The sequence below is a fragment of the Monomorium pharaonis genome, chromosome 10 (genome assembly GCF_013373865.1).
Source record: "Monomorium pharaonis isolate MP-MQ-018 chromosome 10, ASM1337386v2, whole genome shotgun sequence".
Lineage (NCBI taxonomy): Eukaryota > Metazoa > Arthropoda > Insecta > Hymenoptera > Formicidae > Monomorium > Monomorium pharaonis.
The window spans coordinates 16,109,669-16,122,585 of NC_050476.1; the positions used below are offsets into that span (position 1 = coordinate 16,109,669).

The window sequence follows — 12,917 nt, forward strand, 5'->3', positions numbered from 1 at the left end:
GAAGCTATATAAAACTAAATTTGATTAATATTATTTAAATTTTAATCACTAAACCAAATTTGTGTCAATATTGTATCAATATTGCCAAGTTTTCTAATTAAATTTTTTTGTTATATTAACAAAGAATTTAATCAACTATTAACAAATATTGATTAGAGTATAAAAATTCCGAAATCAAAATAAGAAACCATTAATTCTAGTCAGAGTTAACTGCAAAGGCATCAACTTTGAAAATTGTTGAATCTTACGCGTGCATTAATTATAATGAGCGTAATATTCATTTTACAAGAGAACATCTAGAGATACTGTAATTAAAGATTGCTACTTTTGAATTCGACATTTCTTGGCAACTCTTGAGTGAGAGAAAGATAGAGAAAAAATAAGAAGAAAAATTAAAGAGTTAAAAAGAGTAATATATCTTTCCCCCCTACAGAATCTGTAGGCGTTTTACTAAACAGATATATTCAAAGCTTGATGCCAATCACTATCGTATTGCTATTACAAAATATGCTCTCATATTAGCTTTAAATTAATCTCAGAATATATTTCTCAAGTTTGATTTTTATTGAAGATCAACTAAAGATACAATAAGTCCTGGCTACATTACTATTCCATTGGCATTTGTTTATCTTTTAATAATATTCCACGACCGGTTATATCACGATGACACTTTGTAGAATTTTTAAAGCAATAATTTTAAAGAAAATAATTTACCTTTGTTTCTAAAAAATTTTAAAAATGGCACTTGCAATATTTTGTTTTGGCACGCTTCGTATATTTATCGAAGAATTATATGCGCTGTCATACTGACCTTTCGTTTATCGCGAAAATTCGGTGTTGCGACTTTTTACACTGCTTGCAGCGACTCATGCGTAAAGTGCATAAATCGATTTCTTCGAGTACACACACGTGCGTGCATTTCGTCTGAACATTCGCTATGTATAACGGCTAGCACGTACCATGACGCGGGTCTCCGCGTTTTATTGAATTTTCATTAACCGTGCCACGTCTGGAATGATAAAGTGCAAGTACGCTTTACAGAACTTCAAGACGATATAATATTAACGATTTAGCCGTACATGAGAAAATTCTTCACTTTTCGAACTGAACATCGACGTGCAATTTACGATTATTAAAACATTTCGATTCATCTTCAAGTATTTATTTCTTCAAAACATTTTGATGCTTAAGGTTTTCCAGCATAAAAAAGATGAAAAGGAATTATATGATTTTTCATTCATATACCTTTTAAAATACAGATATTAACAATTAGTATGGTCATTTTTACAATGATGAATAAACAAAATTTATGCAATAAAAACGATAATTTATTATTAAAAAACATCTTTATAATATTAATAAATACTAATGTAAAAATACTAATGTAAAAGTTATTTATGATAATGATTGAATGTAATCACAAATAATGTTGTCAAATGTTTACTAATATGGCATATATAAAGAAAATTGTACAAATTTATTTTATATTCTTATATGAAAATAATATAGTAAAATTTTTTTAATTTTAAAATGTTCTTTAGTCTTATGAATATCGTATTTTTTTCAAAATTCTTATAATTTATAAAAAATAGAAAACTACTATTTAAACATTTTTCCCAGTGACCCTCCCCCTCCCCTCTCTCTCTCTCTCTCTCTCTCTCTCTCTCTCTCTCTCTCTCAATGCTATTTTTAAAAAATATTTAAAGAAAAATATCAAAAAATTCAAGAATGAGTGTATATACAATATTATAAACTTATACTCAACTTTTAATCACATTTTTATATTATGTGAAAAGACTGGAAAACCTTATAATCTTGAAATATCGTTATAATATATATATATATATGTATATATATATATATATATATATATGTGTGTGTGTGTGTAATTAGTAAAATTAATTTATATCGGTATATCACACATTCAATTCTCAAACAGCAGGTATTTAGTTAAGAAAACGAGGACGATGCGCACGATGCTGTACTTACACGCCGCGTGTGTGCTCCTGTAAATCAATAAAATAAACACGATTCGAGAATCTAGTACATAACAACCAAGCAGAGGCAGCGAACGCAGTGCAAACAAGACAAATCGTCGTTTCTGTTCGCTACCATACCGTAGTCCTTAACGATCTAGTCGCTATTAATCGTACGCTAATGAGATAATATCCTAGGAATAATTGTACGACGTGTGTGATTGTGTAGCGTGCGTTTACCAAAGATTTTCGAACTTTTCACGCTAAACATTCCTAATTGTTAACTAATCACGGTGGCATGGTGTGTAGAAGTTTCGTAATTAAACTTGCCACATTCTTTATCTATAGTAGCTATAAAGACACATCCTCTTGTACATATGTATATATATACATATATTACATACATATATAAAATATATATATAATTGTAAGCTGGACGATATATACTTATCTTTAATTTACGTTAATAAACGTTCCAAAGTAAAAAAAAACTGTAATATCACGTTACAGAGAATATCGTTACACTCTAATCTGTAAAAATATTTTCTTCAGTAAATCGCGTAAATCTTTCCCGAAATGTATTGTACATCGATCTAATAAAACTATGATAAGACATCGAGAGAGCAATGTTAAATATTTATTATATATCTTCGATATGAGACATTCGGAAGAAAAGAAACGTTGATTTAATTCGAAATAATCCTTCATTCTAAATGTGCGTAATAAAAATGTCATCAAAAATTTAATTATAAGAATAAAAATAATGAACATTATAAGTTAAAAATATGTATAACAATAATTTCTATAAATTTGTCTTACATTTAGGATCTTTAAATTTCCATTATATGATTACAATGAGAAGGAAAAAATTAGCATAAAAGCAAATATCATAAGGTGGTTGCGTTGGACAGACAGCGTTCCGTGAAGAACAGATGCTTTTTCGCATGAATATTGGATGATTTAGCTGGGGATTTGGCGAAAAACTTCAAGATCTTCTGCTCATTAGCAGTTTCCATCTCCTCTGTTTCTTCCCATTCCACTGTCAATGCCTTTGACTCGAGAATCTGCTCAGCGGTGGACCAGCTAAACCGGACAAGCTGTGGGAAACCAAACACCCGGTCCACGTTCGCGGACAGCCAATTTTTTGTCACCGGATCAGTGGGATAGCCACTGCCGTACTTCGTCTCAATATTTTCGCCTTCGCGAAATTGCCACGCGCGTATCGCGTGATCCCGCGTAACTTTGGCGCATATACTGGCCGCGCTAACGATCGGATAAGTCGCGTCAGCCTTCTTCGCCACGACTATCTTGATGCCAGGAAACACGCCTTTTAGTCGCGCCTGGTAAGACTCGGGTTTGCCGACGGTGTCCACGTAAATCTCGACAACGTTCACGCCCACCTCGATCGCTCCCTGGATTAGGTTTATAGCTGACATCATAGAGATCTCGTTCAACGAGACCTTGGTGCGACGGTACATGTTATTGGCGATGACGTTCGGCGATATCGCCTCGATCGCCCACCCGATGCTGTCCTTATGCTCGCAGATACTATCAAATATTTCGTCACGTTTCTTCTCTGTCAGGCTCTTGGAATCGGCGCAGCCCAGATCAACAAGCAGTTGTTTCTGAGACAATGGAGCATACGAGATCCCATAGACCATCGGACCCAAAACTGGACCGCGACCCGCCTCGTCGACTCCGAGCTGACATGGTTCGTCCTTGCAGATCTGAGGAACCTATTTCGCATCGATAAATCAACAATGTGATTACACCCTTAAGGGGATGCTAAACAGCTCGTCAAACTTTATCAAAGTCGATAATGTAGAGTCATTTGTGCACGTCATTAACAAAATTTTGTATGTATTTCTTTTATAGATTTAGAAATCCTTTTTCAAAATTAAAGTTTATGTATTAATATCAGCTTATGAATTGAATTTCATACCAAGAATTAAAAAAAATTTTTTCAGATTGTTCTTTTGAGACACGAAATGTTTACCAATGTGTATCTTTTTTTTTATTAAGACGCCTACGCTCAATCTGAAAGCATAGTATTGTTCCTTAATGTTCACTCGTATGCGGATCTGACTTGATTTATACGTACAAGGTGCACAACTTTTACATCAAGCACATTTTGTTACGAGTCCACGCCAGACGCCGACAATTAAAAAATTTTTTTTGATTTTTCGTATAAAATCGTTACGTCCGCACACTGTTATCGTCTATACTTTAATTGTGGAGGATTTTTAATTCTGTAAATGCAATAAAAAGTTGGACATTGGAACAAATTACACAATTCTGTCGATAAAACAGACGACTTTATGATCCCCTTAAGTATCTTCTTTTTTTTTTAACATTTGATGCACACCTTGTGTCACACTTGTGTCTTGCACATTTCTTCTTTTCAAAATATCTTTGCTATAATTACTTATAACATTTATATACAATTTTTGTTAATACACACAATCATACAAATACTTTCTGAAGATGTAAAAGAATATGTAAGTTACTTGATATTTTTATATACCTTTATTTCATTTATATAGATTTGTAAAAATAATCAAAATTAACAACTTATATTATAAACAACTCATCAAGTATAAGATTTGAAAAACATAGATATGCATTAGGTGCTAAAAATGTTTTGACTATATTATACAATACCAAAAAAAGTTATTAAAAATTAAAAAATTGCAGGCTTTTTAGATTTATTACTTTTTCCTAATAAAATATTTTGATCGTGAATACTTGAATTTTAAAATATTAAAACCAGCTGCAGCGAACAAAACAATGAATAATTTGACTCGTGTAGCAAAAATGAGCCAATTTTGGTGCAGTTTTAGGTAAATAACTTTTAAACAAGTAAATGGATCCATATACTAATATATTTTTACATAGACATTTAATAACTTTATTAAAATATGTAAAAAAAGTTTTATTTGAATTTTGTATAATGCTACTTTTTCACTCAAATTACAAATAAATACTATAAAACTACATTTTACATAAGAATCAAGAGTAAATAAAAAATGAAGAAACTTTTAAACAAATAAAAAAACTATGCTCAAATTTTACACAGTACTCAAATAGAACAATCAATGAAGGGATCATGTTAGAAATTGTCGATTTTCGGTCCCACGTGCAAACGAATAAAACTGTTCCATATGATTCTTAGAGCAATATACAATACATCTCAATAGGGGAAAATATATCTCAAAAGACAAGAAACTTTGAGAAAAATTTCTGCAAAACAAAATTGTATGTCAAAAATAACTTTGCAAGTTGCTGATTTCATGAGTCTAACATCCATTGAGAACATACCCAGTTCATTCATTTATTTATTTATTTACTTGTTTTATGACGTAAGTTTATTTACATAGTTCATAGATCAATTTTTGTATTTCTATGCCATTGATAACCCATCCACTGACCATGCTTAATTAATATAATTAACACAAGTACAATATGACTGTCACCGTCTGAGCTTTTCTTTGCTTATTTCTTGTTTAAGTATTTTCTAAAATCATGTATATAATTAATTTCATCAGTCTAAAACACATTTTAAACTCTAATAGAGACCGAGGGGTTAAAGCAAAATGTTTAGAAAATTTAATAAAAATGAGATATAATAATTATTAACTTTTGTCAAATCACTTTTGTTGAATGGAATCTATAGATTTTATTACATTTTTTATAGGTAAATTTTTGAATACTTGCTTAATTACCATATTGGATCAATTGAAAATGGTGTAATGGTGGAAACATAAAAGAACCAATAACCAGGCAAATATATTATTTTTTTTATGGACTTTCTATTTTAAGTATTTTTCAATATAGATTGAAAACAATATGAAGCCAACAATGTCTCTTCCTTGTATTATATGCTTGTGATTAAAACTATCTAATATAAGTACGTTGGAGCCATATATTAAACATCAATAATAGAAAGAATTAAATCATTTATTTATGGAGGATTACAATTTTTCAAATAGTTTCATCGATATGGTTCATCCATTGATGTAAGATTTATCTTACATCAATAAATTTAATTGTACACTTGTTATTTGATTGTTATGTGTAATTAGGCATTTAATCTATGTTTAGTTACATTTTGTTTATTCTAGAATCTACATTATTTTAAATTTATATTGAAGAAAAATTAAAATAAAAAATTTACAAAAGAAAATTTACAGAAGAAAAGCTCAGATGCTGATGACAATCACATTGTACTTGCGCTGGTGTTTATATTAACAATTAATCATGGTCAGTACTTGGATGAGTTACCAATAATATAGGAATACAAAAACTGATCTGTAAACTATAAATAAACTTTCTTGATCATAAAACAAGTAAATAATTGAATAAATAAACTGGACATGTCTCAATGATCATTAGACTCACGAAATCAACACCCTGCGAAGTCATTTTTGACATAGAAATTTGATTGGCAAAAATTTTCCACAGGGTTTTGCACCTTCTAAGCTGTATTTTCGCATTTTGTATGTGGTTCTAAGAATCGTAGAACAGATTTCATCCGTTTGCACATGGGGCCAAAAATCAACGATTTCCAAAATTATTCTTTTAATATTCTTGGTAATACTTTGAAATATGACATATAGCTTTAAAATATGATATCTGGTGTTTCAATATTTAAAAAAATATTGCAAAATATTTATAAAACAAAATATTAACATGTATATATTCTATATATAAAACAAAATTATACATAAAAAAATAAATTGTAAAAATACAAATATAATTAACTCTCCATCTACATATTTTTCTTTTGTCTGTACTCTGAGTCATTTTTATGCAGCCCAGTTTTACTATTTTAAGATTTCAAAACATACAAAAAAATTTAAGATTTTAAACATCCTTAAATTATATCATCAATTAAAGCTTTCGGCACACGATACGATTTTTCATGCTAGATCGCATACGAGGCATCTTAATACGTGTCCTGATTAACTCAGATGATTATGTCACCAATCGTAAGCCAATGAGGATATGTAGTAAGACGCCTCCTATGCGATCTAGCATGAAAAATCGTATCGTATGCTGAAGGCTTAATTCTTTAAATGAAATATTAACATTTTTCTTATAAAAAATAAAATTTAAGTTTTTCTTTCTCCAAAAAAATACAGATTGCAAATAGAGGGTTAATTATTGTAATTGTACAAATGAGCAAAATATATTCATGTTTATATTCAAAGATACATTACTGAAAAAAATCATGTCACAAAATTACATAACAAAATTACGTAATAAGTAGCGTAATTAATGACGACCAAACACGTAACAAAATGTTTCAAATTGTTACTTGATTTTTAAAAAGCACGTAATTTAAACAATTATATGATTTTAAAAAATGTCATTTCGAAAAGTCACATAATGTTTTGAGAATTATGATTTTGTCCACAAAAAAATAGTAAAGAATTTAATTTACTTACCATTTTTTATGGACAAAATCATAATTTCCAAAACATTATGTGACTCTTCGAAATGACATTTTTCAATATACTTCTTCAAAATTACATACTTTTTTTTTAAATCGTGTAATTTTTCAAATCACATAATTATTAAAATCAGATAACAATTTGAAACATTTTGTTACGTGTTTGATCGTCATTAAATACGTGATTTGTTACTTAATTTCGTTATGTGATTTCGTAACGTAATTTTTTTTCAGTAGGAATATCCGCGGTTGTCAGATATAAATAGAAGTACGTATTTCATCAATAGTCTCTCATTTCATTTTATTCATATGAAAATATAAACGTATTTACCGCCGAAAAGTGAACCTTATTGACACTATGATCGCTATGTCCAAAAAATAAATGTAAATCCTCTCGACAGACAATCCCATTAACTGCTTCGTTGCATAAATCTTTCTTCTCCTCTCGACTGCCATTTTTCATAGCGTTTTCATTTTTCTCATTCATTTTTACAATTTTATAGTGTAAGAACTTTAATCAAAACAAGTCATCCTAACCTAAGCTAAAATACATTCCCTTTGGCGCCCGCCAACGGCCGGTAGCTTTGGCGCTCGCCAATGTTGTTGCAAAAGTACAAAATACCCCAACCAGTAATTGGAACCAGTAAACATTAAAGTGCTAACTTCCCTATAAACCACTGACTTTAAGGGCCATCCATAGACCTTGAGACTTGAATCGAGCCATCTATGGTGAAAATGATCACGATAAAAGTGATCGAAAGAAGAGAGAGGAGAGGACGCGAAGACGGGCACTTTCTAATGCTAAGACTCCATGTATGCGGTGAGCTCCGGCAAACGCGTGCGGTGACCAATCAGAATTCAAGTGCTTGCTGTGACTTGCTGGAACCCGACCTGCGCCTAGTTGCTGATTGGTCACCGCATGCGTTTACCGGAGCTCACCGCAGACATGGAGTTTTAGCATTACTCTTTCTAACCCCGTACTTTTAACGCCGTAAGGGCCTAAACACAATGCCAGGCAACAGGCAATAGGAACAGAAATAATGAGAGAAAGAGAGAAAGGATCTTTCTTTCTTTCTTTCTTTATTTCCTATTCCAATTGCCTGTTGCCTGGCATTGTGGGTGCGTTTTTAAATTTGCAACGGATGCACTGGAGTGTCATTCTATCTTTATTCAACTTTCCGTAAGTAACAAAGATGGAATGACATTCTGGTGTATCTGGCTGCATCCGTTGCGAATTTAAGAACGCACCTTGTGTGATATCCTTAATACTAACCAAAAAGAGAAAGAAATATGGCCGTCTTCACGCTTGCTCTTTTTTTTCCCAACCATTTTTGAAATACGTTTAGATGGAGATTGCTCGGTCGAGGTCTCAAGGTCTATGGGGCCATCACACACACAATGCCATAACTTTCATATGCATAGCATAAGAGCTCTAGGCCAATAAACATCTTATGTATATCAATATGGCAACTTTATGTTAGGAATTAATTGGTTTAACGGTCTTATGTTATGCTTATGCAGCTTATGTCATTTTGTGTGTGATAGCCCTAAGGGCTCCCGCACAGATTTCTGCATAACATGAAATGCATAATGCATATGAGAATCAATCAGAGTCGTCTATTTCCCTCCCCAGGATAAAAATAAAGACCTCTGATTGGTTAATTCTCTTATGCATAACGCATAGTGTATGATGCATAAGAGTATCAATCAATCAGCGTCGTTTATTTCCCTTTCCAGACAAGAAATAAAGATTTTGGTTGGTCTCTTATGCATTTCGTGTTATGCAGAAGTCTGTGCGGGGGCCTTAAAGGCCATCACACACAAAACCTGGCATAACCTGCATATGCATAGAGCTGTAGGCCTATAAGCAGCCCTAAGGGTGATATACACTCCGTTGGTAAGGGTGCCCTATACAAAAATGCGCAAAAGTACGGTATTTTATTGAGAAATAACTATGTCACACAAAATTTCCACACAAAATTTTGTGCGGAAAGAATATATTCTCAGAAAACGCGTGAGCGGGGAAGGGGCTCCGCCCCCGTGCACCTCTTTTCCGTAATTTTTCCTAACTCAAACCCACCAATTTTACGTCGTTATTTGGTTAATGTGAAAACATTGAAAACGAACAGCGTGGAAAGTCGCAAATCCATATGGTACAGTACAAGCGTAGACGTCGTTTAATCAAATACAATTTAAAAATTGAATATTCGAACGCACCATTTTTCTTGATTTTTGCCCTTTCATTGACTTTCTACACGAAGCAAATCCATTCGGCACTTTTACTATAATATTAATAAACTTGAATGTAAAGTAAACGACGTCCACGCTTCTACCACATGGATTTGCGACTTTCCACGCTGTTCGTTTCCAATGTTTTCACATTAACCAAATAGAGACGTAAAATTGGTGGGTTAGAGTTAGGAAAAATTACGAGAAGGGGGTGCAGGGGGAGGAGCGAAGCCACGTTTTCTGAGAATACATTCTCTGTCCACACCAAATTTTGTGTGGAAATTTTGTGTGACAGTTATTTCTCAACAAAGTACTGTACTTTTGCGTATTTGTACAAAGCACCCTTATCAACGTGTGGGTGCAGAAATAAGAGGTCAAAGGCTCCCCCACTTACACTCGTGTGTGTGTGTGTGTGTGTGTGTGTGTGTGTGTGTGTGTGTGTGTGTGTGTGTGTGTGTGTGTGTGTGTGTGTGTGTGTGTGTGTGCGCGCGCGCGCGCGCGCGCGTATGCATGTGTTCTATTTTACATGGATATTTTTCAAACTTTTTTGTTAATAACTCTTTAACAAACAACAATCGACGATTAAGTTATAAGGAAAAGTTACTCAGAGTCATGTCCCTGATAACATATGTGAAGGACATTGAAATAGGGGGTGGCTCCGTATAAGTAAAATTTACTTATACAGAGCCACCATTTACTTAGTAAATAATTACCCAATTTTCGATATACGCATGTACTTTTTTACGCATTGGCGTAAATTTTACGTCAATAATATAATGTAAATTTTACGTCAATGCGTAAGAAACTACACGCGTATATCGAAAATTGGGTAATTATTTACTTCAGTGCTCGGAATTAGTTGCACATTTCGAGCAAATTCCCGAAGCACCGCCTGCTGTACCGTTTTAGGCTCGACGGCCGAGCCGCCGATCGCGCGCCTGACGCTGTGTCTCAGGAGCGTCCTTTGACAGATATACCCGGACCCATCCGCGTGATTAAAAATTTCTTTGCGCTGTAAATAATTTTTATCTTTACTGATAATTAAAGTTATTGATATTATGTTTACATTTATAAATATCTTTGTATGTATACATGTATATATATACATTTAGCAATAATATAATGTAAAAATTGCAATTTTGTCAATAGTTCTCCACATTACTTAAAAGGTACTATTGCTGACGCCGTTTTTTTATATTGATAACTTTAATTATCTGTAAAAATAAAAATTATTCACAGCGCAAGGAAATTTTCTACGTCGTAAATCAATAATACTAACTAAAGCAAGGTGTGTTGCGCGTGAGAAAGATCGTGCTCGCGCGCTGCGGGATTATCGAAATCGTCGAGCCGTTCACGTGCGCAAGTGTCGTTCGGCGCGTGTGACGGTCTTTCGCGTCCTGTTAATTCTTTGCTCACTTTCCTTTCTTATTAAATAATAAATGTTATTTTTGTTATTATTCTTTGCCTTGTCGACATTTGATTTTCTATCGCGTTCCGCGCTTTCCTGTGGCGTATGCCCCTTTCCTAGATCCTGCCCCTCTGCCGTTAGATGAGCTAGTCGTTTTTCGCGTGCAAGTTGAGGCTGCCTGCGGCGAATTTTTGTAAATTGACGTGCCGCCGAGCACGTTTGGCGCCCAATCCGGTCGTTCATGCGCAGCCGAAATTTGCGCGCAAGAAATCAGGCACATGGGCCGTTCCGGTCTGCGGTGTTTTATCGTCGGGTCGGTCTCTCTTTGTTTTTGCTCGCAACTTTTCCCCGCGCAAAGGAAAAACTCGTGACAATATGTATATATATAAATTGAGATAAATACCCGCGAGTAATAGATCAAAGAATCAAAAGGATAATCTTATTTCGTCAAGCTACTCCTCCCCTCTCCTCTTCTTCTACTTAATTCTAAATGTGATTCATCAAGCATACGACTGCTTGGTCCTGTGCAAGATAATCGCAGTACCAGGTAACGTCTAAAAACGAGACTTGCTACCTGTTGTACCCTTATTAGACGCTGTTCGCAGTTCCGTTTCAAGTGAAAACTATTAAAAATAATAAGACGCTCCCGCCTATACACTGAAGAAATCAAACATAAGGAGCGTACCTTAGCTTACTATTTTTCCTCTTTGATAAGAACGATTCACAGTTCTGCGAATAACTGCGAAGAACTAGCAAGACGTATCCGCCTAACGCTGAAAAAACCGATGGCAGTAAGCCTAGCCTAGTATAGATCTCTTCACTATTTTGAGGCAATTTTTCTAGACTGCCTTTCATTGAATTGACAAAATAAAGATAGAGTAACCATTCTCATCGGTCTAACCAGTACAATGAGGTGACTTCCGAATGCAAGACTTGCCACGTGTACGCTCAAAATCTCAGTCCTCAATTTCGCAATTAATAACTGAAGAACACTAGTAAAGACGCATCCGCTACAAGCTGAAAATCTAAAAGCAAAATGCGTAAAAACTAGCATAAATAAGTTATCCAGACCTCTAGCTCATCTTTCCTTTTCCTAGATAATGGTCACGAGGAACAATTAAATTAAAACCTGAAAGAAAATGGGACGGATTTAACAAGAGGCTAAACCATTCTATTAAATTAGAACTAACGGCATCCATTATCCCTGGTATCATTTAATAGCATCGGCTAACGCTTTACTTTTCTTTGTCCCTTCAGGTGCCTCTTAACACCCATTCCTTTTATTTTATTCATCTCATCAATTGGTCGCAAAAACAGGATAAGACCCTCATAAAATCATACTCATTTAACCTATCATAAGTAAACACCTCCCTTCCTCCTCATGTAGCTGAACCAGCAGAATCGTCAGGCTCTGGACGGCGCAACCGTCTGCGGTTCACTCGATATCTGAAAATCAGGGAGAGGATTCTCGCCCTCGTTAACGATATTGATAAGAGCGCACCGCTCGTCTTGGGTCTATCGGATAACGCTCAACCGATCCAGCGCTCGCTGGATTGGGCGACGCTTAGGTGCTTCAGACTCGAGTACCTGAGTGCCGCTCTGAGGGACGAGGTCTTCTTCTTTACCCTTTGGATTGCCGTCCCTCCAGAGACAAAATACCACACTTTTAAAATTGTGAATCTGCAGCTGTTGGGCTACTACATCCTCTTTTTTCTTTCTTGGGATACTTTTGGTTGCGATGTGAAGACGATCTTTGGGCACTCTTATTACCTACGGGACGATTCATTTGACAATCTCAACAAAACTTTTATTAGTTTTCTCACTTCTTTTTTTTCTTATATATAAACTAATA

At 34.1% G+C, this 12,917-nt stretch overlaps 1 protein-coding gene across 1 annotated transcript; it reads right to left on the reverse strand.

Moving 5' to 3' along the window:
- Positions 1-2,591: 2,591 nt before the first annotated feature.
- On the reverse strand, positions 2,592-8,342 carry LOC105833428 (ribonuclease H2 subunit A). Its single transcript, XM_012675165.3, has 2 exons — positions 7,760-8,342; positions 2,592-3,712 (listed from the first exon to the last, which is right to left on the reverse strand). Exons 1-2 carry the CDS (start codon positions 7,913-7,915, stop codon positions 2,864-2,866), a joined length of 1,005 nt encoding a protein of 334 aa, XP_012530619.1. The 5' UTR covers positions 7,916-8,342; the 3' UTR covers positions 2,592-2,863.
- Positions 8,343-12,917: the final 4,575 nt, after the last annotated feature.